The following is a 27,645-nucleotide window of genomic DNA, read 5'->3' as shown; positions in this document are numbered from 1 at the left end:
TAAAAAATATTTGGTAAGTTAACTGTTCTTGAAATATTTTACAATAAGGAGAACTAATTTGAGAGTTAAAACACTATATTAAAATATCAGTTTTGCTTACCAGTCAGCCCAGTCTTAAGATGTTGCTTTATTTTTTTATGTGGTGGTTCATCAACACTCTAATTACAAACAGATAAAAGTTATAAAAATGTTATAAAAAAATAAAAAAATTGTAAAAATAAAATCAATATTACCTAATACACTGGATGAGACAGTGACATTCTATGACACTGTACCTGTTTTTAAAAACATAAACTTTATAGATTTCATTACAATGTTACATTAATTCATAAATTGTAATACACTTTACCTGCAATAGATGTACTTGGCCCAACTCTTCACCAGTGAAGAGATTCCAGTGACTACTTTGGGAGATATATGCTCACTAAGTTTTCTCTCCCACCAGTTGGTCCACCACCAGTTCCCTTAGCATGCTGGTGTATGATGGAGAGTTTACGCTTTACCGTAATTTTACAATGAGCAAACCGTTTCTTGCACACGTTGGCACTACATCGTCCCACCGCTGTCACTGTCTCTGCTATCTTTCGCCAAACTGCTTCTTTGGCCTCTGTGCCAAAAGTATAGGCAGTTGGTCTACCAAATAATATAGAATATTTTTCAAGTACTGCTTGAACTAAGGCCTCATTCTTGTCTACAGAAAAATAGGTGCCCTTTTTATTTATTTTATCGGGCTAGATTTTGTTGGTGCACTATGTGATGCACTATGCTCAATTTCAGTACTGTCAACTCCTCCTCACTGGTTGAGTTGATAAGATTGATAAATGTGCCCCTTAATGAGAGTGTTTTCTTTTCTGGTGTTTGCGTAACTCCTTGTCAGATTCCCTGAGTACGAGTCACCATTTTAACGGCATCAAGGTGGAGAGAGCCGATCTGGATGTACACGCTGCATGGACTCTAAGCCAGGGATGTCCCAGGATGACCGAATTTACCGACTCTGAGAGGACCAGGAATTCAATCCATTTGAAATGTAGAACACCAATGGTCAATCGAAGTGGCACAGTACCCTGGTATATAGTGCCATTAGAGATGCGATTGCCATCCACTGCAGAAATAATAATTGCCATGACAGAGCCTGGGTAGGTATATGGAGTTGCGATGCCAGAGTGGCAGAGATGAATCCATAAAGGCATGCGACATGAAAGGCCTACTAGAAAACTACAGAGAGATAGCCATAGAAAAGTCAGGTCCGGTGTAAGTGTAGGGAGTGATAAATCTGACTTCTTTGTCGACCTCCCTGACACCGGCTAGGAGGAAGCGTTTCCCGGTCTTTTAGAGTATTTGGAAATTAGATGACCGCACTCCCCACAGTACAGACAAAGGTTTTGTTTAGTTTGTGTCTCCTGTTCAAAAGACAGATGAGACCGTCCTATTTGCATAGGTTCCTCAGGTGGTAAAGGCGGGTTCTGGAACTGAGGAGCTAGATGTGGAGAAAAAAGTCTAATAGTTGCTCTTTCTGGAGTACGTTCACGAAAACACAGGTCCACACAATTGCAGAGTGAAATTAAGGCATCATGATCAGCAGGCAATTCACTGGAAACCAGTTCATCTTTAATACAGTACAGTACAGTACGCTAGTCCCTGCCAAAAGATTGCCACAAGCGCCTCATTATTCCACTTTAATACGGAAGCAAATGTGCAAAATAAAAGTGCATTCTGACCCACGGTCTGGGAACCCTGGCGCAGATTTAAGAGACTGGTTGCGGCCGAGGACATCTGCCCAGGCTCGTCAAAGACTTTGCGAAAGGCCTCAATGAAGGAAGGAGAATTCCGTAATAAGGGATCGTTCCGTTCCCAGAGAGGGGAGTCCCAGGGTAAGGCTTGTCCAGAAAGTAATGAGATTATAAATACCACTTTAGTACGTTCCGAAGGAAATTAAGTTGAGTTGATCTGAAATTGTATTGAGCATTGATTCAAAAATCTGCGACACTTCTTTGGATCCCCATCAAATTTCTCAGTTGGAGGAATCCGCAAATTAGTAGCGGATGTAGTAGAAGAAGTAGAAACAGGTTTCGTCATCTCTCCAGTGGTAACAATTGCCGTCCGGGAGGTGGTTATTGAGGCCTGAGGAGTATCTAGCCGGGAGACTACTCCCTGAAAACATTGAAGTAGATGGGCCTGTTCGGAGATCTGCTTCTCCACATGGTGAGCAAGATGGAGTAACATATCACGGGTCGATGGTTCACCAGTGCCTTCAGTGGTCATGGCCAGAGTATACTGTCACGTCTAGCAGGTAACTGAGGCCTACTTACTTGATCTTCGCCAGGGACCCCCGCAGGGGAGTTTGGAGTTGGCTTCAGAGATACGCAGGTCGCAGCCCCCCTAGTTAGCCACCAGTGAAGTAATCGGTTAATGAGCAAGATCAAGCAATCCGAGGTCAGGCCATGCAGGCAGAGAGGTACAATGGGGTCAGGCAGGAGCATGGTTAGAAAGCCGAAGGTCAAACCAGGAAATCTGTAATGACAGAAGGAGAACCAGAAGGGGAGGTCAGAGAAAGACAAATCTGGAGCTGAGGTCAGAATGCTAGGAAGCACACAGAAATGCTGGAGCATAAGGGACCTTGATACTCTGGCACCAGAGTCTTCTTAAAATAGAGCTGCATTCCCATTGGTGGCAATCAATTAGCCAGCGGAACAGCTGATTCCAACAGTCAGCGTCCCGTTACCTAGCAATGAGGATGCCCACCCACCGCGCCTGCTAGGCAACGGGACGCGCCGGAGCTGTCAGAGGAGAAGGTGTCCGTCCCTGGCACCGAGTGAATGTGCGGGGACCGCGCCTGACAAATGCGTTCTCTTTAGTTAGACAGTGTTCTATGTAAAGGACCTGTGGACTGTATAACTGCAGTTGTTCTTTGATACTTTAAGCCCTGAATATGCAAAATGACTAATTTACCAGTGTCTGAAAGTGATGCCTCAAAAGATTTAGTGCACAACAAAAAAATCATCCACATATTGGATTTTGTAAAAAAAATCTCACATATATTAAAATTGAGCTCTAACTCCGGATCATTTCTTGTATTAGTCAAATTATTAGATCACGGCAGGTTTGAATCTAGGCTATCTGCCTAAATATATAGCAGTCATATCTATTTTTTAGTATATTGTAACAGGTCAGAGACACAGCGAGCGCGGCATCCGCCGACGCGCGTTTCGCTAGGGAGCTTTTTCAAGGCAACAGTGTTGTCGGAAATGTCCTTTGTCTGTTTTACTGTAAATCTGCATTTAATCCATGTTGCTGTAAGTCGGATTTTTTTTTGTCTATACACCCGGTGTCAGTAATAGACTCATTGGAATAACATACAGCACCCATTACATGTGATATGGTGTTTTTTTTTTCTTCTCATAATTCTGCCCAGGGGAGTAGCAAAAGGTCTCGATTGGTGGGTTTCTCACACTATCAGCTCCCTCCCCTACCTCCCCAGGTGTCTTCCCTCAGGTGACCTTTGCTGGGTTCAGTTCCTGGCTGACTGTAAATGTCACTTGTTACCATCCAGTAATCTTTTTGCCATACCATATCTTTTAGTGTCTGGAGAATTTATGTAGTGTCTCTGATATGAGGGATGAGCCTGTGCAATTGCTTGTAGATAATGGTCAATGTAATGTGACAGATGTGATGGAGTTGATCCCAGATATTATTGGCCTCTCTGGTGGGTGGATTATGTCTTTATGAACCTTGGGCAGGAAATAGAAAACCGGAATACCCGGGTTGGTATTATATAGGAAATCAAATTGTCTTGGTAAGGATGTTGGATGTAAGGGCAGAAGTTTTTAATCTACTTTTAAACTCAGAGGTTGGGTCTTTGCTTAGGGTTTGGTATGTTTTTCTGTCACCCAATATCCTTAATGCCTTTTTATGGCAGTCCTGTCTGTCATGGAGTACTATACTGCCTCCCTTGTCCACTGGTCTGATTACTAAATTGTGATGTGATTGTAATGCATTCAATGCTTGTGTCTCTGCCTTAGTGAGATTTGATGCTTGTTGGTGCGGACATAATTTGAATTTCTCCACATCATCACTAATTTCTCAAGGTACTGAAATAGTGCCCCTTCGAATGGCTGGAATAGAAGGTGGATGCAGGTCTCAATCCAGTGTGTATGTAGGGATCTGTGGGTGTGTTGTTGTCACACTTCAATGGTGAAAGCTGGAAATGACAGCTATGGAGCCCAGAATATGGTGAAAGCACATGATATTTATAGTACAGATAATGCAGAATGGTACAAGCCCAGTATTGCAGATACTGAACAAGGATTGCTGAGAGAGGCTGAAGGCAAATAACAAGAAATACGGCTGGTGCAGGTGAACAGGCTGTGGAGAGAAACCAGGTAAAGAGATGCAGCCTGTAGAAGTCCCAGGGAACAGGAGAACAAGTGAGCACAACAAAGTCAGGCACAGCAAATATAGAGAAGTATATGAACTTTTGCGGATATCTTTAACAGGTCTCACTAAATTTGTGTCTGATGGTTTTGTAATACCTCCCTGATCAATGTTGTGTAAATATTTCATATACCCTTGGTATGTGAATCCTAATTTTCTATGCAGTTGGGTCTTTTTTGAGGTTCTCTGATGTCCCTTTTCTGCTGATAATGGAAACTTCATATAAGAGGGGTAAGTGATCCTTTTCTTACCCTGTCCTGTCTACCATTATTATCCACACATACAGGGAACACTCATTTTCATGAAGGACTGAGTGTATTCGGCTACACGTACCATCTGCACGTTTGGCAAGCCTTCCATCTAGGGTCTAAAGCTTCATAACTGGAACTATTCTAAGCAACGTCTAGAACGTACAGTATCTGGATTTACTAAGTACCTAAAATTAACCAGAATACGAATATGATTTATCCCTAGCCCAGGACTTGTTACTTTTGCTATTGTTGCACCAATACTCAATTTTATTTTTGTCATTTTTAACATCATGAGTATATACTATCTTTAGAACCATGTCATGCTGACTTGATAATTACAAGTCACAGACTCAGTGTACCATTGATTGTTTTTAATATATCAGTTGTAAAGTAATAGAAGCATTCTCTCATTTTTATATTAATTGTTTCACACAACTGGCTACGATTTATGCCATCATTTATTGACAGTTCACATTTCATTCCCGTTAAATAGGTGTAGTGCTTGAGTACTCCTTATATCAGATTTTATCTCCAGAGATTGGGAAGCTCTGAACCAAAGCAGTTCCTATGGGTTTTACGTTAAGCAATTTTTAGCGCAGGATCATTCTGATTACTTTACTTTGGGAATTGAACACTGATATTCCTAAATTGGTCGTAGAGATTCACATTGGATGAAATCAGTTGTTTGCTATACTCTATGCAATAGCTGTCATTCCACATCATACCACTTATGTAGTGGGGTACAGGTATGGGGGAGCACACGTGCAAAGGATTTAGTGTGTGGGATTAGGGGATATAAGAGATACAGAGGTCTTTTTTGTTTTTGAGACACATGCAACTTTTTATTGGTGTCTGATGGCACATAAAACTCATTCCACATGTAAAGTATTTTAGCAATATGTGTGTGTAAAAAAATAATCCATAGGAGTAACATATTTATTTTTTTTTCTTTTTAAGAACATAAATGTTTAACTTGCTATCATTATATCCAAATGACATTCCCTTTAGTTCCTCCCGTCTACAGTATACATGAAATATTGCCAATGTGTGCACTAGGGTCCATTTATACAGTACAGCACATAGCCTGACTGGATGCACCTGCTGAGCAGCAAAGTATCCTTGAAAGTTATTTTCGAATCCTGGCATTTAGAAGCTCATTGTTAACAATCAGGTCATAACAGTCTCCATAACACTTCACACATACTTCATTTGCCACTTACATAGACGTAAATAAGACTACAATTCCCACAATTCCTATGGGCCCTTCGTCCCACTGACTCATCTCCTAGCCAATCAAAAGACAGTTATGGGTATGAGAACGAGGCTTGGAACGCATATCCAGGAAGTGGCGTACACACACCGTAGAACGGGCCGTGTCACCGATAGATCTCCGGCACAGAATAAATAGGGCTCAGATATCATTCCGGTGAATGATTTCCGGTCTCTCCGCTAACGGCAGACATAGTAGAGAATCTGTTACAGGTCAGTGCTTAGTGGACGCATCCTGGACATTGATCTCAGCTCATTGTTATGTCATCAATTTATTTTTTATCTAGATGCAACAACATTTGGTGTTTGCAACCTCACAACCATTAGGAATATAGATGGAGGATTAGCAGTGGTTCCTAAATTATCATTTACAAATACTCAGTGCCCCATCTCAGCATTTGTGTCAGATAGTATTGTGTTCACCAGTCAGTGTCATAGCCCCAAGCAATGGCAATACTGAGTGTATAAAACACTGTAATGACAAGTATGCTACATTGGTGCCCTGGGCTGTATTTAACCTATGAGCCAAAGCCCAACATAGCAGTCTTGACTACATGGCAAACGTACTTTATGCGATGCCCCATACATCTTTATTTTTTTTCTATCGTTCTCCATGCAGTTGGCGATAGATGGGGGCTTCAAATGCCCAGTGCGCCATGTAAGAAAAAAATGATTAGTAGTAAAAATTTGGATTGACACCTCACTATACTTAAAAGGTCTTTAATACTTTGAACAGGATTTACTTCTTTGCAGTACCAGGCTGTGCATAGTCGTACCCTAGTCATAAAAAATAGCAATATCTCCTTACTGTGATTTATTTATTGCAGTATAACTCACCAATATATTGCTCGGTAGATAGACCATAAATTTAAAGCAGCAATCCCACATTTTTAAGTATACATCAGTTGTCCTCCTATATATCATTATCTCCTTTTCATAGTCTCTCTGGAGGGGAGACCAGTATGGCTGCCACACACACACTCACACTCAGAGGTGGGAAAAGGAGTAATGAGAATCTTAGAGTGCAGACAGCTTGGAAGGGTGTTCCAAAGCCTAGTTGCTGACTACATCATGTGACTGTGGTTGCCATGGTAGCCAAATAACCAAACTCTGCAGAATTATAAATCATTAATAGCACCCTGAAAAAAAAGAGACCAAAAAAAAAGGTGCTTTCCAAGCTTCTTATTGCCTGGTACAGTGATTTATGTATTTGCTTTTTATTATCCTTATGGTTGAAGCCATTGTGCCCATTAAATTGTCTAAGCTGCATGTTTATGCAGGCAGTCTGTATTATAGAAGGTCCAGTGTCTATACTTCTTAGTTCAGCATGCATAGTAGTATGCACATACTTGCATATATGTTTCCATACAGTGGTCAAAGACCGCTGATATACGGTGGTTTGCCATGCCTCCACTACTCCTACTACCTTCATTAAACTATCAAATTCCACTCACTTACCATACCACCACTTCTAAAGTTCCAATTTGACCACTGGTTTTATATATGATTTTATTCTTTCAATGCACCCATAACATCTTCCCCCTGTTGCTCTGAGAATGTAGAACGTAACATAGACTGAGTTGGGGTATTCTAATTAGCTATTTGAATGACTTGCATAGTATGTAATTGCATACACATACAGTGTGTTAAAGGAACAATGCATGGAATACATTGATGTATGTGCCTTGCTTATGACTCTTTGTTGAGCTAAACAATGGTACTGGAAGCACTCTGTAACAGTAAATATATATAGCCCATTCCACAATGAAATGAGAAAATATCTTTTTAGCCAACTGAGTACATTTGGAGTGACATTGACTGTAAGGACCCACAAACCCGTATATTGGTTCTCTCACTGCAGAATGACAAATGCACCCATGAGCCCCCTCTCATTTGTGTTCCATTTGTTGAATGCTGCGAAAAGGCTTAATTTTTTTTATGTTATGTTTTATATCCGTGTGAAATAATATTTGAACAAAAAACAAACTGTCATTGACCACAGGATTTTGGACGTTTCCTGCACATGTATCACAGTCCATTCTCAGAGCGTTTGTTTCACTGAGGATGGACAAGGACACGAGTCACATGGCGGAGAGGATATTAAATCTTACCCTGGAGATCATCTACCTGCTGACTGGAGAGGTGAGGGGAGGGATTCTGGGACTTCATTGCTATCTCATTACTACAGCAATGAGGGATTATTTTGATATCTGGTTATAAAACTTTTGTGTAATGGCAAAATTTGGCAAAGCAGTGATATCAAAATGGTGCCCCTGTAGTTGCACTACAGTATCTGGATCTGTTAGCTGGTTTTAAATTCTATGTAAGAGCCTGATGTTCTCTAAGTATAAAGATAAAGTAATTAATTAGATGGGTGATTACAAACTAATAAAAATAAATTCAGAATTGATCTGTGCTGTCCTGCTATGCTGGTGGATGCTTTTCTGGTTGGTAGTTTCGGACAGATCGCCACGCTGCTCAAATGAGAAACTGTCTGCTTCTTCTTTCAGAATATCCTGATTAATATTACTGTACAGTGCCACTACACCCACTTGCTCCTGTCTTCTCTCAGTCCTGACTCGCTAGTCTAAGAGGGTGGTGGGAGCAGTCTTTATACTGGAACTGTCTCACTTCTGGTTGGGAGCTGCAAGATGGCAGGCTTTGGTTAGGGGGCGCCAATTCTGGGAAACATTAAATTACCAAATAATATCTGTGTAAAGAGTTTTCATGTCCTTAATCACTTCAGTGTTCATTAGAAATATTTAAAGTATTTATAAGGAGTAGTGCAACCCCTCCTTTTAATTATTATGGGCATTAGAAGTCACTTTGGATTTGTGAGACCATTAAGCCTACAGCCTCATTCTTTTATATGGTCACAGATTTCTTTGGTGACTTCTCATATCCATCCAATTTCCAGTAGGCTCAGTACATTATGCAATATAAAGAAAATATAGAGGTAGGTGTATTATAAGATCGGTGGCGACAAGTCCACTTTATAGGTTTATTTTATTTTTTTTCCTTTTGAATCCTCCATGGCAGCCTACACAACTGGTTAACTCCCTTCTTAGCTTGAGTAGAGACAGGAAAGAGAATCTCCCCAGATGGTCTATAGCGCACCTCCTCCCTTGCTTCTTTTCTCTGGCTAAGAGTAGTTGCAGGTACCTGGCTTTTGGAGGTTTCCGGGGACGCACCTTTTGCAGGTGTAATCTGGAAAGAGGGGCGGCTCTCTGGGGCCACTCATTGCTACCTCGATTTCTGAAAGCTTGAACTATGAAGAAATGTGCTTTGAAGTTTTATATTTTCTATATACACACATAGGTGACTGGTGTCCTTTGTAGTTTCCTAAAAGATTCTCTGACAAGCCAGCATATGGTTTTTATTAATTTACATAGTTAATGAAATAACCTTTCCAAGCTAGTGTTCCATAATTAGACAGTCTGCTCTGAGTAGGAAGGAACATGGAAGATCAGGAGGAAGCAGGGTTATGATATGCGTGCTAAGCGAGTTTCTTAAAAGCATCTGTGCGCTCTCTGATGAACTTAATCTAACTACCTCCTGACCAAAGTCTGCCCAGTAGGAAGTAGTTAGGTTAAGCTGACTGACCAAACTTTTTGCTACAGCTGCTACATATGTGATATTTCATGAGTCTGTATATCCGTATTTTATAAGTCTGTGTTGAATGCGATTATGTGATTTTTTTGATTATTTTTTTTTTAAATACTTCTTTGGTAAATAGAATATAAATATTATCCGCAGTTCACTGACTATTTCTGGTGGCACACTACACACTTGCATTTTCTTTTCTGCCCATAAGTAAAGGAGACTGCATGCAAACATCCTGCAAATGAGGGCAGTAAGGGATGCAGTTCATCATTTTCAGCCTTTATCTACAACACACAACATCTCAGAATATTTTCAGACAACCGAACTGTAGTCGCCTTCTTAAACTGCCTACTCCATTGGTTCCCAAACTTTTTCGGTTCGCGACACCCTTAGTCTCCATTATTTTTTCAAAGCACCCCTCCAAAATAGTTACCCACCAGTCCCATTTTATAAGTAGTTGGGTCAAAAAAACGTAATAAATATTTAGGTCAGGACAGAAATACTTATTTAGTTGTATGCAAAAATAATACACATAAATCCAAGGGAAAAGAATATTTTTATATATATTTTTTTTCAATTCTATTTCTGTCAAAGAATAATGTTTTTTCAGGGTCAGCATGGGAAGTTTTCCAAAGAAATCAGGGAGGAGCTGCATTATATACCATCTGGGGGTGTTTCTGTCTAATGTCTCTACTAATAAGAAGGTAGTTAACCCATTGTGTAGGCTGCCATGGAGTATTTCAAAATGAATGATCAGAAGTCTATATATAACTTTTTTTATTTTTTTATGTAGGATTGTATCATGGTAAAAAAGTTTGGTGAGTGGGTGACGCCTTACTCACTGATACATGAGAGCGAGAATGACCAGGAGATTCTAGAACTCACCAACAAGATCATTCAGCTGCTGACTGGAGAGGTGACTGCTGGGGATGGGACATTATACAGTAACACCAGGGGATGTGTCTGGGTGATGACTGTATCATTGTGTGTGTCAGGTTCCTATAAGGTGTCAGGATGTCACTGTCTATTTCTCCATGGAGGAGTGGGAGTATTTAGAGGGACACAAGGATCTGTACAAAGACGTCATGGAGAATAATCAGCCCCCCGGGACACTGGGTAAGTGAAGGATTAATTACTGTTAGGTTTCAGAACGTTTTCTATGTTATGAATTTGTATTTGTAAAGATACTTTCTGAGAAGTAACTTCGTTAGCTACATATCCATGTGATATATATGGTGAAAAAAGATACAGAATTTGCTCTCAGAAGTGTACAAATAAAAATGGCATTGTAGTAACTTTAGAGGCCAATAACAATGATAAAATAATAACCTAAAGTTTTTGTTTTTATTAAAATGTACATACTCTAAAAATGAAGGCAGTACGTTTGAGGCGCAGCTGATTGACTCATTGATAAATTATTTAGTAGAAAGAGATGCTGGGGCTACGCTGTATAAATCTATTAAGGGCGTTTATCATTGTATTCTGGGGTACCATGAGAGCGGAGTGTTCTTGCTTACTAACTGCATAGACATTACAAGTTACAGTTTAGCTGAACTAAAAAAAAATGGAAACCTAATTAAATAAATTAAAATTCTGTTTAAGAAGCATCTATTAGTACATTTGAACTTAACCAAGATTTTGCATTCTACATCAATTATCTGGCCATGTCCCGATATCTCTCTCCTATTTACAAGGGCCATCATCAAACTAATAGCAGGTTGTCAAAGACCCTCCAATATTGTTTTTCGCCTACATAGTATTGGCACATGGTAAACGCTTGTAGCTCAGCATTTCTAATCTTAGGTCATAAACTGTTTCTGATATTTATTGCACTTGTCACATATTTTTGCAGGGATTCTCTGTACGTTTACCTGTATGAGATACATCCTATAGATGAATCTCTTGCTATTTTCTGAATGCACCAATAAATCCCACTGCCAATCTCTTTCCGGTAGGTACATACAAAAGCAGAGAACTGCCAGATGAATGCCTTCTTGATTGTGTTGCACCAAAATGTGACCGTGCGCCTGAAAACACTACCAACATTTTCCATCCGCAAGAATCCCAGAGTTCCGATAGCACAGTGGCACAAACAGAAGGAGGTAGTGAAGACGAACTTCAAGTCTTGAGCCCGTGTAAATCGCTGACAATACAGGAGTCCTCTTCCTATGACGAAGGGAAATGTGACACCAGTACTTCAATCCTGACCGAGAATACATCTAGCCAAATGAAAGACGAGCTGTCCGCCATTGAAACAGAAGCTTTTACAGGCAAAGTAATTACCGGTAGTCCACCCAAAGAGCATGCAACTCATTTATCTCCGTATATCCGAGAACAGTCACGCGAGAGAGAAACTTTAGGAGACTCCAGCATTTATACACATGCAGAAGTGACACAGGAAAAACACTCATTTATAAATCGAAAAGAGGAATTGAATTCATGTGAGGTTCGCACAAATGTTGAAATGCGTACACTTACTGTTCCTATATTAATCGATTACACATTTCCTATTAACCAAGACTCTGAGTCATGTAAGCAAACATGTCTGACAAAAACTGACATTTTTACACACACTACCCATGCGCTAGCAGAATATTCAAATATGGAAATGGAGGAGAATACACAAGGTCTATCGGACACTGAATCTTGCACAACGTCAGAGTTTCCCCAGGCATTTTGTAATGGAGAGGAAACCTTTAAATGCTCTTTTTGTGAGAAATCCTACAACAATCTAACACAGTTTAATCTACATGAGATGATTCACAAGGAACAGAAACCGTTTTCCTGCTCTGAATGTGGGGAATGTTTTTCCAAAAATGTGGAGCTTGTGGCACATCATAGAATTCACACGGAGGAAAAACCTTTTGCGTGTCCAGAGTGTGGAAAACAGTTCGTCGATCGTGCAAAGGTTATCGCACATCAGGTGATTCACACAAAACCTTCCCCTTTTTCAGAACTGTGCGTACATGAGAAGGATGACACAGATGAGGCACCAGTTTTATGCTCTGAATGTGGGATGGGTTTTAACAGTAGCTCTGTTCTAGCTGAACATCAAAAAGTTCACAAACAAGAAAAAAAATTTATATGTCCAGTCTGTGGTAAAGGTTTCAGTAAAAGAGGTCATCTTAGCAACCATAACAGAATTCACACAGGGGGAAAGCGTATTTCATATTCTGAAAGTGGAGAGTGCATTCCTCATAGCTCATATGCGCGGAAAAGACCCTTCTTATGCCTTGAATGTGGAAAATGTTTCCCCAGCCGCTCCCATCTGGATAGACATCAGAGAGTTCACACAGGAGAGAAACCATTTTCATGTTCGGAGTGTGATAAACGTTTCACTGACCGCTCAGGCCTCGTCATACACCAGAGAATTCACACAGGGGAGAAACCGTATTCATGTGGCGATTGTGGAAAATGTTTCAGGGATCGCTCGGGCCTAGTTGTACATCAGCGAAACCACACGGGACAGCATCCATTCAGATGCCCCGAGTGTGGGAAATGTTTTCACAATCGACCCCGCCTTGAACGCCATGAAAGCGTTCACAGGGAAGAGAAATCCTTTTCCTGTCCAGAGTGTGAGAAATGTTTTACAAACGTGTCTGCCCTCACTCTGCATTACAGGACTCACATGGAAGAACAACCTTGTGTTCAGGGCGTGGAAAGTTTTTCCACTCAATTGTATTCCGAGAGACACCAGAGATGCCGTACAGAAGAGAAGTCAGTTCCCTGTTCAGAGTGTGGGAAAAGTTTTACAGATTTATCTGTCCTCGCTCTTCACTACAGGACTCACATAGAAGAGCATCAGCAGACGCACCAGATAATTCACAGCGATGAGAAACTTTTGGAAAGTGAGAAATCTATTTCTCATCATTCAAGTCCACTTGGGAATACGAAGATTCACACACTAGACAAACCCTTTTCATGTTCACAGTGTGAGAAGTCTTTTTCGGATCGTACAACTTTTATTGCGCATGAACAGCAACATACCGGCGAGAAACCTTACAAATGCTTAGAATGTGGAGAATGTTTTGTGCTGAAAGGTTATTTAACGAAACATTTAGAAACTCACGCATAATAGAGATTACCTGCCTTTTAACTAGTGTGTAAATGTGTTAGATCTTGGGTGGGCGCAGAGGGACAAAGAGCTCCCAGAGTGTATGTGTTTTTGGGAAGGCCTAGGCTCACAGAGGATTGGTGGTGTCAGCCCATGACACTCTGTGTTTCTCCAGATGAGACAACCAGCCAGAGAACTTTTTTGCAGGTGCTTGTAGTCCTTGAAGTAGCTTTCAGTAACAGATTTGTGTTAACGGTCTAATAGGTTACCTAGGTGAGCTTAGATGATACATTGTGCTTAGATGTCAGTCTTCTAGTAAATGAAATCTGAAATAATAAATTACTGAATATAGATATTTACTTTGCTATTATTTATTCAACATGAAGAAGCCATGCATGGAAAAGTAAGTGAATCCCATGATTCGGTATTTTGTAGGATCAATTCTCTAACTTTCTATATAAGACATTGTATTGAGGATTTTTGACCCATTCATCCTTACAACATTTCTTCAGTTCATTAATGTTTGAGAGCATTTGTTACTGCATAGCTCTCGTTAAGTTCTTTCCACAGCATCTCAATGGGGTGAGATCTGGTCTTTCAGTTGGCCATTCTAAAACCTTTATTTTCTTTTTTTTCTTTCAGGGCTTTGTTGTGTTGCATTTTCCTGTAGTATACTTTGGTATAAAGTGGTGTTCATGGTGGACTCCATACTGCAAAGTGTCCTGGTCTTGTGGCTGAAAAGACAAATTCAAATAGTCACCCCTCTGACCACCATGCTTGATGATTGGTATGAAGTTCTTGTGGTGTGATGCACTGTGTTTGTGTTTGGTTTTCTCCATACATTATGACCAAGTATCTCCAGTTTGGTCGTCTTTGTCCAAAGGACATTGGTCCAGAAGTCTTTTTGTTTCACTCGGAAGCAATTTTAGAAACTTAAGCCATGCTGCAATTTATTTATTTTTTGAAAGGCAGACTTTTTTTTTCTCTTGGATACACTTCCGTAAAAGCCATACAGATTTAGTCTTTTTATGATGGTAGCGTTGTGTAGTATATCAGTGACCTTGTTGACAAATGCCTATACATACCTGGATGTAGCTTTTTGTTTTTTTGTGATTTCTCAGAGCAGTACAGTCTGATCTTTGTATGACTATCCTGGGACCTGCAGTCCTGAGAAGATTGCCAGCTGTCTTCAATGTTCTTCCTTTGTAAATAACCTTTCTCACTGTAGAACGGTGGACTTTAACGTGTTTCTGTTCACCACTCTGGAAAGGGATTTAAGGCCATTTCCAAACAATTGCTTCTGAGATCATTGCATATGGTGGTAGTCATTAGATCGATGGTGAAAACTCTGACATCGGTATCCCCGACAGGATGAGCCCGAACCTGTCATTCCCGACACATTTTGTAAGATTCCGAGGACTGAACGTGCCGGAAGGCTTCAATGATGTCAGTTTCAAGGGACACACTGTGATTAAGGGGGTAATTTATGGAGGAGGTGGCTAAACAGTGTTGTTTACAAAGCTTACTACATTATCCAGCCACCACCTCCTTAAATTACACCCTTTAATAGCAGGAATCGGTGTGTCCCTTGAAACTGACATCATTGAAGCCTGCCGGCATGTTCAGGCCTCGGAATCTTACAAATGTGTCAGGAATGACAGGTTCGGGCAAATCACGTCGGGGATACCGATGTCTGTGTTTTCACCATCAATATAAGGTACCCAACCCATTGCAGATGTCTTCTCCTTTTGTATGGTTTTCACATGAACCTGAATGATCCAGACCAAACTTCCAGTTTTGCTATTATATAGAAGTGGTAGGACTCCTAATGAGAGGAGCACATAGTTCAAATGACCGTCTTTATTGATATGGAAGCAGTAAGGGTGTAATTACATTTTCACAGATGGCTTCTTCATGTCAACTTATGAAGGGAAACCTGTTATGGGTTATTTGTCACATGAGATTAGATTTTTCAAATGTTAGTACTTGGTGATTACTAGATGATTATTAATTAAGTAGTAATACATACAAATACAGAATATTTATGTATATTATAAAATTTGCCCTTTCTCAAAAGAGCATATCTTAGAAGTATGTGTAGGATTGTTGTCCTGCTGATATCTGCACCAATCAGGCGCTGACTACAAGGGTTGACGTTGTAAAATAAAGTGCTAGCCTTTCTGGTTCATTATGCCCTACATTCTGTGTAAACCTCTCACCTTACCGGCACCAAAACAACCCCCTACTATTAAATGTACTCCTCCAACATGCTTGACAGAAGACATCAAGCTCTTCTCCTGGATCCTGTCGTACGTTTCACATATGTTCTTCTCTTCGAGGCAAACATCTCAAACTTAGTCATCCATTCATTATACTCTCTTTCACCCACCTTCCAATGTCTTTATACTTCTTTTTTTTCTTTTTATTTTTCCAGTTTCAAATGTCGCTTTTTTATTTGCAAATCTGCCTAGAAGACAATCATCCTGGATGCTCTGAACCTGTAAGACGTCTGTTTCTCAAACTACAGACTCTGGTATATTTATCCTCTTGTGCAGTTGTACTCCTGAGCCTTCCGTTTCTTTTTCTATCCTGGTTGGATTCAGTTTGCCCTTTTCTCTCAAGACAGTAGTGGACGTCTTTGTGTGAAATCTTCAGTTTCTTGACAATCTGATGAATGGAATAGTTCTCAAAGCAACAATAGACTGACTTGTTTCTTGAACGCTGTTTTATTTTGCCCATATTTGAACATAGAATTAGGACACTGGCGTAATGGCTGTTTAAAATTGGGCTTTGCAGTCATATGTGATTGATAAATTATAATTCTGTAATTTCAAGCAGTAAGTCATTTGAAGGGTATTGGCTATATTTTAAATAAATTATTTCAAGAAACAAGCACTTTCTTAAGGATTCCAAACTTTTGCACGCTACATATTTTCTTTGGAGGAAGGGCAAAATGATTGCCTGAATTGTTCAATAAATTCTTTATTTTCACATATTTCATGTCCTGAGAGTTCCTCTCTGTTTTTTTTTTTTTGTCACTTTTGCTGTTTAGTGTAAAGTATACCCACACTGCAGTCTTGGTTAACATTTTAAGTGCTGTATTAATCACATGCAGTGGGTATTCTAACAGGAATATAAAAATCAGACTAGCAGTCTGAGAGACGGACTCTTTAGTACCTTTGAAGATTAGTTTACATTTTGTCATGAGTCTATGGGGTATATTTACAAAAATGTGGGTTTGAAAAAGGAGATGTTGCCTATAGCAACCAATCAAATTCTAGTCATCATTTATTTAGTACATTAATGACAGCTAGAATCAGATTTGGTTGCTATGGGCAACACCTCCACTTTTTCAAACCTGCAGTTTGATAAATTTACTGTTGTCTCTGTCCAGTTCATATACAGTGTTATCTGTCTTATGCTCTGAAACCAAAGTGGCTGATTCTATTTAAAAATGTATTTCTTTCTTTTTTTTTTTATTTTCTTTATTTAAAGAAGAGTTGACATACATAAACTGCTTACAACTCTGACATATAGAAAAAAACATTTTTAACAGTTTACACTTCATCTGGGTTATGGATGTCCGTCCAATATGCGTAATACACCCACTGACCCGTAAGAAATCGTATGTTCTTTCCTACAGTTTCTGTCTGCAATCAATCATAAATCATCAATTTTGAAGTTCAGCAAGTTCTCAGACCTGAGGGGGTCAGAGGAGAGATCACGCACAGTGAGGTCAGCACCTATACATAGGGGGAGGGAAGCAATCAGATGCATGGTAGCATAGAGATCTCACTTCTGTTCTGTTGAGTAGAGAGAGAGAGTGTAGCAGCAGAGAAAGGAGACCAACATATGCACCATAATCACATCCTGGTGTTCTTCCTTCCCATCGTCTTGCAATAACTCCCAAAAAGTCATTGCAAAAAGAAAAAAATATAAAAAAACTTGGACTGAGGCAGAGGGACATAGAAGCAGCTACTCCTCAGCTCTGGCCGAGAGTTTGGTGATAAACATACCTGGGGGTAAATGTATGAACCTCCGGATTCTTCATCTCCGGCGAGTTCAGCGTCTTCAGCGCTTAAATTTAAAGCGGCGCTGCCTTGTAAAGGGAAACTTCCCTTTACAAGGCAGCGCCGCTTTAAATTTAAGCGCTGAAGACGCTGAACTCGCCGGAGATTCATACATTTACCCCCTGGTCTCCATCTCGAAGCAACTAACAGAAAAACAGCAAATGACAGAAACCTACAACTAATTGAGAATCTTAAAAGCAGGAGTTGCCCATACTGGACTGTAACAGATCATAATGGTCACTGTGAGGATACCACCCTTAGCTGGGATGGAAGTTACCCTCTGTGGGATTTAACTCACTCGGGTAGACCAGGATATATCCAAAATAAGACTTTATTTCGACAGCACAACACCACACGACGTTCACAAGTTACAGGGTAAATTGTAGCACGTATCCTCCAGCAGCCTCCTGCAGTCAGCACTCCAAAGTCATAATCTCTCCCTTTCAGGGTCTTATCCTCCCGCAATATTACCACTACCGTTTAGCAAAACAGTTATGGTGTCTCCTAGCCTGGGTTACTAGCTCACACCAACCCTGTCCTGGTAGGGTTCCCTCCAGCGGCACCACAGTGCCTGGCCCAGAGTCCTTTTCACTGATGTCTTCTACACCAGGATCCTCCAAACTAGCATCCTTCTCCTGGCATTCTCCTCGCCCTATCTTATTTTCTCTGTACCCAGGAAGTAGGGTCAAATGTCTCAAACCTCCCCTTTACAGAAGGGGTCTCCCAGTCAACAATTTAGCTGCTAGACATACTGTCCCTGTTACCTTGATTAGACAATAGAATAGATTGACTCAATTAGCTGTTTTGGCTGGATACACTACACATGGGGTTACAATAGTACATCAAGGATGACACTGCACGCTTACATGGAACAATAAGACTTTTGACACATGATATCAGCAGGGTTACACAATATAAGTCTGTGATACCTTTTGATACAATTACATTTATATTGACACATATTGATACATTTCCCCATGCTATTTCAACCAATATATTACTGTGGAGGCACATTGTATATGAGTAGAAGTTCTAACCTCATTACCTCTCAGGTTATCTGTTGACCTAGCTAATTAACATGGGCTGCCAGCTAGTTAACTCAGACATTGTTCTGATTACAAACCTCATCTCAGCTGCACCCCATACAATACACATTTGAGACAAATGGTAATTACATTAGCTAGCACAAGCAAATTGACTGCTGTTTGTTCTGATATTTTCACACAGTATGGCAATATTGTTTCTATTTATACTACATACAATATCACAGGTAATAGTATGGGCAAAATGTATCCAATAACATGAAATAATAATACACATAATACATCGATGCTCTGGTGTATATGCTTAGACTGGGCCAAGGATTAAAAAGTACAATAAACCGTGAGAAACGGGTGATGAATACAAAGTTCTCAGTCCAGTAGTACCCCGTTTTCTCACAGTCACACTATATTGACTTCATGTTTTCATAAGGAAAAACTGGATGTGAATTTAGCACCATCCATGATAAAAAGCCAACACATCATATTGTAAGTGAATGTTGAAATCAAATGTTGACTTTGAGGTCCAGGACAAGTAAGGGTTCCATGTGTGGGGAAAATGACCTATTGACATAGGATTGATGTTTAGTGCTGCAATGCACCCATTTAAAGCTTAGACATTTATTTTGGTCCTTTTGTAAAGCTACAGCAGAAACATATATCAATATTGTTTGAGAAAATTGTACTGGTTCTTCGTTGGCATTACATTCTGTCCAAATTGTGGAGAGTTACTCTAAGTAGTGTTTATTTAGTTAACTGATGAAGACATGGTGCATGTGTGTGTGTGCATATATCTATATATATATATATATATATCTATCCAACTTCATCTCCATACATACTCCCTCCTACCCCCTCTGCTCAGCCAATAGCAGTTCCCTCACCTCCTCTCTGGTACCCATGTCTCACTTCTGTATCCAAGATTTCTCCCGTGCTGCTCCTCCCACCTCTGGAACGATTACCCTCATTCTTACAAACTATCCCCTTTGCCTACAAAGCTTCAAACTCTCCTTGAAAACCCACCTGTTCATTAATGCTTACCACGTACAATTTAATCACTCTAATGCTTTCTTTTTCTCCCCTCTTCTTGTGCCTTTCACTTATGAGGTCTATGTAAGTGATAGTAATATTTTTAAACAGCTCTCCAGGAATGCAGCTCAAATACCTCAAAGTGCTACCACGCAATAATCAATGTTTAAAAAAAAAAAGAGAAGATAGATATTAAATAAGCTCTTTCCCTATTCAAACCGACTAGCAACAGTGAATAAATGCAATAAAAATGTGCATACATTCTAGCTTCCTCCCAAAAAAATTCCTTAACGTGAACCAATAAATGAATAAAAAAAAAATGGTTTCCTCTGCTTATCGAGTAATTACTTCTATGATTCGCTGTTCTCCTGACATCAGAGTTGTTACAATGGTTGTGGCGAGAGCAGGGTCCTGAGCTACTGAAAATAAAGGTTAAGGCAACCCCTCCTTGCCGATGTACATTATATTGGTCATTTATGTGTTTTTAACATTGTACTATTCACTGTTCTTAAATGTAGAGTGGTGGGCTTACTAGGCACCACTGTCATCTGTACCTTGTCCCCGAAAGGAGCTACAGTCACTTGGGTTCAATCGTGTACCCAAACGACTGGCACCACACAGAATATTAGTGCCAAATGCTAGCACTAGAGTTTGCAGCACTTCCTCTGGTAGCAGTTGGAAATACCAGTCTGGTATTACAGGTAATCATTTAGTAGACTAGGTGCTTTCGTATCCACTGGGGTTACATTGCGTGCCCAGCTGGCGTATGAGGCTATCTGGGACCACTTCTTACCAGTTGGCGTTAAAAACAGCAATGTTTGACCTAGTATCCTGATAGTGGTGGGTTTGTAAGTGCCCACAGTCACAGGTGACTTATAGTGGGTTGGGTAATATGAAACGATATCTTCCTCAGTATTTTTGAAAGCCTTATTGATCAACAGCAAGTTATATAATTTCAAAATTGACCTACGTTGAAGGCTTTGAACTTGACCTTACCTTGCCCCTCACAGGGGCTAACTTGCTGAGAATTACTTTCCCGTTCAAGTGGACAAAATCTTCCATCAAATAATCTACTTGTCACATTACCAGCTTAACTCCCACATTGCACTTTCCAGGAGATGCTCCACGAGAGTGGGGCCTGCCAACTTTTGAGTTGATAGGCGCAATATTCTTAATAAACTTCCTTCTGATGTCTCTATATATGTTTCAAACACTGTTCACAGAAGTCCCCAAACAGTTATCTGGCTCACAGAAATCAGTATTTATGACATTTCTTTTGGCAAAGCCAGGGTTTAATATCTTACCTTACTTTTAACCTGTACAAAATATTGCGGGTATAGACACCCTGGACGCAAAGAAGTACTATCATACCACAATGTTAAACAGGTTTGTAGCTTGGCTCCACAATAAAGCCCATAAATATTTCATTCTTCATAGTGTGCCCCAGGCCTAGCATGTTATAGACTAAGGGGGTACTCTTTTACTTGAATTGCTCTACAGAAGATGCCCAGTTTAATTGTTGTATAGAGAACTAGGATCCTCTGTGAAGCCTCATATGTAGCCAAATTATAAACTGCTGTCACGTTGGAACTACAGTCGCCTCCCCCCAAACCCGTTCAGGTTAAAGACAATGTTGGATGTGACTTGAATTCCTCCTCACTGTCCTGGTAGAAGAAATCACTAGTCATACACCTCAATAACGAGGTTGTCTCAAAACTTTGGAAAATTACCAGAACGCACACTGTGACTACATAGAAAAAGAATAAGCTGCATAGAGAAGTTGGTTTTGTCGCATAAAGACCATGTCAGCTTAATCTATAGCCTGGCTCCCAAGGTTGACTTTTTCTTATGTCATTGTTTAATCTGTTGGACAAAACTGCAACAAAGAATTAAAAGGAAAAATAAAAAGTGTTGCCAGTTTCTATTGGTTACTGTAACAACACCAAACACATTCCTAAGGATGGGTGATCTGGGCTATATCACAGGACACCAGTTAAGTGCCTGGGATGGAATTTGTAAGTCATAATGCTCACAGGAGTGATGAACAAACAGCGTCCAATTACTGTATATATCGATAGCTGAGTAGACAATGGTGTATTTTATGGGCACTGGCAAAGCTGTAACTTAAAATTCTAGCGCCTGGGGCGAGAATGTCAAAGGCTGCCCCCCTAGCTCTTAATTTTAACCAAATGAACCTAAAATATTCCTAAACTGCCCCACCCTTCAGCGTTGCGCCCTGAGCGGTCACCCCTATTGCACAGCCCTAGTTATGGCCCTGGCATTGGATCTGTACTGTGGGCATGAGAGATGTGCTATACTCTGGTGCAAGGCCGTCTCTTACAATGGGCAGGTGCCCGGGCGCCCTGCGGGCAAGGGGGACCGTCCGAGGCAGAGCTGAAATCCTGCAAAAAAAATAAAATTAAAATACTTACCTTGCGGTCACGTCAGCGGCGATCCGGCTCCCTCCCTGGTTCCCTCTTCCATGTTGTGCTCGCAGTGAATGTTGGGCGTGATGTCAGGCCCAACATTCACTGCAGACATAGAACAGAGGAGCGCAGAAGAGACTCAGCGGCGCGGAAAAAAGAAGAGAAGGGCATCGGACTTAAGGAAAGTTAAAGGGGCCCATATATATATATATATATATATATATATATATATATATATATATATATATATATATATATAATCACTTTTTTTTACATACATATTTTTTTACACACACACTATTTATATGTGTATATATATATATATAATATATGTGTGTGTGTGTGTGTATGTATGTATATACATATATATTTAGGGGCCCCGGTGCACTGCATTGCCCAGGGGCCCATAATATAGTTAAAGTGGCCCTGCTCTGGTGGCATGGGACAATGCATACAGGTGGCATGTAGCTTTACTGTATGAATGGGGCATAAGATCTGTACAGTATACTGTGGGCATGGAAGCTGTACTGTATACTGGAGGTATGGGGCTATAGTGTGTATGCAAACTTGCCACAATCTCTCCCTCATTCATCCAAGCCTCAATCTACATTTCTGGGGAGACCAGAACCTCTTTGACTTCAAAAAAAATAGGGATTTTTCAGACCTCAAGATTATAAAAAATCAAGTTGACTTCACTATTAATATTACTGCAGTTACATTGTATTCATCACAGTCTTGCGACTGAATCTGTCACTGAGTCCTTTATAGACGCCGAACAATATAAAAGACCACAAATCCCAGAGTCCTAATGGGCTCCTGATCAGCGTGACGCCGCTTCTAGCCAATCACAATACAGCTGCGGGTATGAGAAAGAGGCTTGAGACGCATCTCCAGGAAGTCACCTTGACACGGAATGAAACAATTCTCCCGAGTATCGGGACTCCGCTGGGATCTTATTATAGTAATTTCCGGTCACTCAGCTCCACATCAGACATAGGAGAGGCGGCTGCAGGTTAGTGCTGAGCGGACATACTCTGTGCAGTGGCCTCAGCGTGTGGATGGATCTGTAATTGTTCACAATAACCAGCAATTTATGTACCCTTTTGGAAACTACTATATTGGGCTCACTCACCAGCAGACAGTGCAGGGAGATAAATGCCTGTAATGCTATATATCAGCGACAGACTAGGACAATAATAATATGCTGTATATATCTGACCAGACAGTGGTAAGGTGCATAGTTGCCAACTAACTCAACAGTAACTCAACAGTCTCAGGTTTTAAGGATGTTCCTGATTTTTTTTTAGCATTGACCAACTGTGCAATAAAATCCCCATATAATGCATGAGATGCCATTTTTACCATTTAGTCTTATTGGAGGCTATTGTTGAAAAGTAAAATTAAATGTAAAAAAACAAAAATTACTATCAAATTCATTGAACATGTCAGTGCTTCAAGGTCCCCCAAGACAGTGTAAGGCAGGCCTGTCCAACCTGCGGCCCTCCAGATGTTGTGAAACTACAAGTCCCAGCATGCCCTTCCAGCTATCAACTGCTTGTGTACCGGCAAAGCATGCTGGGGCTTGTAGTTTCACAACATCTGGAGGGCCGCAGGTTGGACAGGCCTGGTGTAAGGCCTTACGTGTGTGGGGGCAAAGTGTGGCATATATTTAAAAAATTCTTGTAGCCAAGATGGTCCCGCAGTCGTAGTAAGGTGTGCAGACAAGATCTATTTCCACTCTTTTCAGTGACTGATGTGAATGATTAATTATTTCCTGTAAACTGCTTCATAATATCCAGACACTATATAAATAACTGTTAATGAATAAACTGTTTCATGAACCCTGGTGCTACAACTTGCCAGAACCTAAGATATGTGGTACGTAGTATTAGTTTCTATGCATTATAAAATTAATTTTGCTGTATCTTAAAATCTGTTTGAGTCCAAATTAAGAACACAATAGAAACATTTGGAATCTGCTTTGATTTAGCCATCTTTAAATAAAAAAGAAAAAAATTAAGGGTAGATCCATTATGCTGCAGATTCAATTATCTTCCTTGAAAAATTATTTTCGTTTCTCATGACTGGCTGTCCCAGCTATGAGTCTCTTGAGACAAGACAGCCATAAAACTGTATGGAAGGAGGCAGATAGTTGGCACAATAGAGGTTACCAGGCATTGTGCGCTATTAAAATGGGGCCAGCATTTAAAGACCTCATGTGTGACATGATTTGGACCTGGGAAGATTCTCTCATCTGTTTTCTTATTAGTTGCCTCTAATGGCCACCATCAAACCACAAATCACAGTTGGTACCTTTCCTCTATATCCTCTTTGTGTTGCCTGAGAGTCTGACCATGTGACATTCTACATGTCCATAATACTTGACTGGCCAGTGAGGCGTTTACACCACCATAACATTATCAGAATAACAGGTGTAATGATGTTATCCCATGTGTTTCAGATGAAAATAAAGCACTTTACAAGATTGTAATGGATAACCTACATCACAGTTATTCAGGTAAGATATTTATCATGTTCTTCTACATCACAAATAATACACAAAGAAGAGAGTGTGCTCATGGTCATCTTTTAATATGCATAGTATGAACTTTGTTTAAAGGGGCAATTTAGAATAGTCTTTCTTCATGACTTTGATAGTAGCCTTACATCACTACTGTATGCTGATGGGTTCCCTGCTCCTTCCTCTAAGTCTTTCTGTGGCTTCATGCTCCCCCATTACCCTTCTCACATGATGGCATTGTCCCTGTCACATGCAGCCCTCTCCTCACTAACACATCTCTTATCTCCTGATATTTTCTGTGCTGCTGGGGGACCCTGCTCCTTCCTATATATAAATCTCAGTCTGTGACTTCACGCTGCCCCCATTCCCCTCCTCACACTATGACACTGTCCCTGTCACATGCAGTCCTGCTCACTAACATGATCACAGGTTACTGCCTCCCACAAGGTCAGCGCTCTCGTCCCCTGAAATATTCCATGCTGTTTTGAGCATTCTGATGAACCAAGTGGCTACAGGTGGTTCTAACCCCACCCAATTCAAAACTGAAGATGTCACGGGCAATAAATAGATGAAGATTAAATATAGTAAGGTTCTGATATCTTGGCGAAACTTTCCTTAAAGCTGCACTTCCAGTAAAAGTGTTTTACTATAGTGCCCCTACCTCTAGCCAGAGACCCTGGGGCTGTTCCATGCATCTCGCAGCCATGACCAAAAACTGGGGTGGGGTGTGAGTGGGAAGACCAATTACAAGCTGCAATCAAGACATAAATGAACAACTTGCTTAAACTTGTGAAATATGTAGAATTTACTACAGAAAAAGAGGAACCACTTTGCAGTTATATTATACCTCTCAACATTTTAAAAAGTCGTATGAGGACAGAAGTGGGTATGACCACATATAGTACATAGTATGACCATGTCCTATAAGGATCGAGCCATGTCCCCACTTCCCTGTAACACATCCCCCCCCCCCCCTCTGTCGCCACTGTAAAAAGACATGCCCACTTTCCGTCGCCACTGTAGCAACAACATTATTTCTCTGTTGCGGCTCTCTCCCCTGAAAAAGGTTTGATTAAAAAAAGTAAAAAGTACAGCGGGATTTTGCATTCTGGTTATTTACTGTATTAATATGGCCTGTGACATTATTTTTTTTTATTATTAACAGATGGTCACACTGGCAGAACTATACCTGAAGGCCTGACGAACCCTGTTGCTTCACAAGATGGCGGAGAAGATTTTTATGATATGAATACCTTACAAGGAGGACAAGCCATCAATATAAGTAAACCAAGAAAGAGAAAAGGGCAGCCAGTGAGATATGTTATTGAGGAGTCGGCCGGGGAAGGAGGGGGTCTCCCAGTCACAGACATTTATATACACACAGACGAGACAATAAATTCATCCGCTAAGATGAAGGAAGAGTCAGAAATTTATGAGGAGAAAACCAATATCGCTGCTGTTTCTGCCAAGGGAAATTTGACCTCACGTGTGGGAGGACATGTTAAAGATGCTGATTACAATCTAATCAAACAACAAGTACAAACTAAATATACCACTGATCATATTAACTGTGACTTAGAATCTAAGAAAGAAGGAAATGAATGTCTCAACATTTGTTCACCTGTAGAACATAAATGTAATATTAAAGAAGAGTCTGTCACATGTGCGGGAAAAACTCTATTAGATTGTGCGCTCATTGAAAGGGCCTCAGTGCAAGTTAAGCCAGAGGAAGACACATCTGTAACCATGAACAACATAATAACAGATGAAACAACAAGAGAGTATAATACACATGATGAAGATGACAATACTGCAGATCATATGAACCAGAAACTGTTTGTATGTTCTTATTGTGGAAAATCGTACAACCAGAAATCACACTTCAACGTGCATCAGAGGATTCACACGGGAGAGAAGCCGTTTTCTTGCACTGAATGTGGAAAATGTTTCATACGGAAGTCAGAACTTGTGGCACATCAGAGAATTCACACGGGAGAGAAGCCATTTGCTTGCGCTGTGTGTGGGAAACGATTCAGTAATCGCTCCAATGTTGCAGCGCATCAGAGAATTCACACAGGGGAGAGGCCGTTTGCTTGTTCAGAATGCGGGAAAAAGTTCACCGATCGATCAGGTCTCCACACGCACCAGAAAGTTCACACGGGAGAAAAACCTTTCACATGCTCTGACTGTGGGAAACGTTTTGCTAACCGCTCGCATCTTATTACGCACCAGAGAATTCACACAGGAGAGATGCCCTTTTCTTGTTCTCAGTGTGAGAAATCTTTTACCAGTAGCTCAAATCTTGCTACACATCTGAGGATTCACACAAAACAATTTTTATGTTTGGAATGTGGGAGATGTTTTGCCAGTAATGGAAATCTTGTAACACACCAGCGTCTTCACACGGGAGAGAAGCCATTTTCTTGTTCAGAGTGTGATAAATGTTTCACTGATCGCTCTGCACTCTCTTCACATCAAAGGATTCATACAGGAGAGCAGCCATTCCCATGTCGCCAGTGTGGGAAATGTTTCCCTAGTCGCTCCCATCTTATTACACACCAGAGAATTCACACGGGAGAGAAGCCATTTTCATGTGCGGAATGTGGGAAATGTTTTAGCTGCAAAGCGAGCCTCATCACCCACCAGAGAATTCACACGGGAGAAAAGCCTTTCTCATGTTCAGATTGTGAGAAGTGTTTCACAGACCGCTCTGGTCTTATTGTACATCAGAGGATTCACACAGGAGAGAAACCATTTTCATGTAGTGAATGTGGCAAATGCTTTACTGGTCGGTCCGGGCTAGTTACCCATCAGAAGCTTCACAAGGGTGACAAACCCCATAAGTGTTCTAAATGTGGAAAATGCTTTGTGTTAAAGAGTTACTTGGCCCGCCATTTGGTAACTCATTCAGGAGAGATAATTATGGATTCATAATCTATACAATGTTTTAA

General features: G+C 40.5%; 3 protein-coding genes across 3 annotated transcripts in view; 2 read left to right on the top strand and 1 right to left on the bottom strand.

Moving 5' to 3' along the window:
* The window catches only part of LOC142095435 (uncharacterized), a 296,495-nt gene that overhangs the window by 227,841 nt on the left and 41,009 nt on the right, over positions 1–27,645 (bottom strand). The gene's annotated exons all lie outside the window — the stretch shown is intronic.
* Positions 6,036–16,608, top strand: LOC142095266 (uncharacterized). The gene is made up of 5 exons (XM_075178201.1): positions 6,036–6,164; positions 7,954–8,093; positions 10,348–10,470; positions 10,550–10,670; positions 11,510–16,608. The coding sequence occupies exons 1-5, from the start codon at positions 6,113–6,115 to the stop codon at positions 13,627–13,629; spliced, it is 2,556 nt and encodes an 851-aa protein (XP_075034302.1). The 5' UTR covers positions 6,036–6,112; the 3' UTR covers positions 13,630–16,608.
* LOC142095271 (uncharacterized) overlaps positions 24,631–27,645 on the top strand; it is a 28,613-nt gene continuing 25,598 nt past the window's right edge. The window contains exons 1-2 of the mRNA XM_075178212.1: positions 24,631–24,691; positions 25,860–27,510. Of these exons, the coding sequence (XP_075034313.1) occupies positions 24,664–24,691; positions 25,860–27,510 (1,679 nt within the window). The 5' untranslated portion in view covers positions 24,631–24,663. The remainder of the gene's footprint in view (positions 24,692–25,859; positions 27,511–27,645) is intronic.

This window comes from Mixophyes fleayi, chromosome 6, assembly GCF_038048845.1.
Source record: "Mixophyes fleayi isolate aMixFle1 chromosome 6, aMixFle1.hap1, whole genome shotgun sequence".
NCBI lineage: Eukaryota > Metazoa > Chordata > Amphibia > Anura > Limnodynastidae > Mixophyes > Mixophyes fleayi.
The sequence above is the reverse complement of the archived record's forward strand: the minus strand, read 5'-3'. Positions and strand labels throughout refer to the sequence as shown.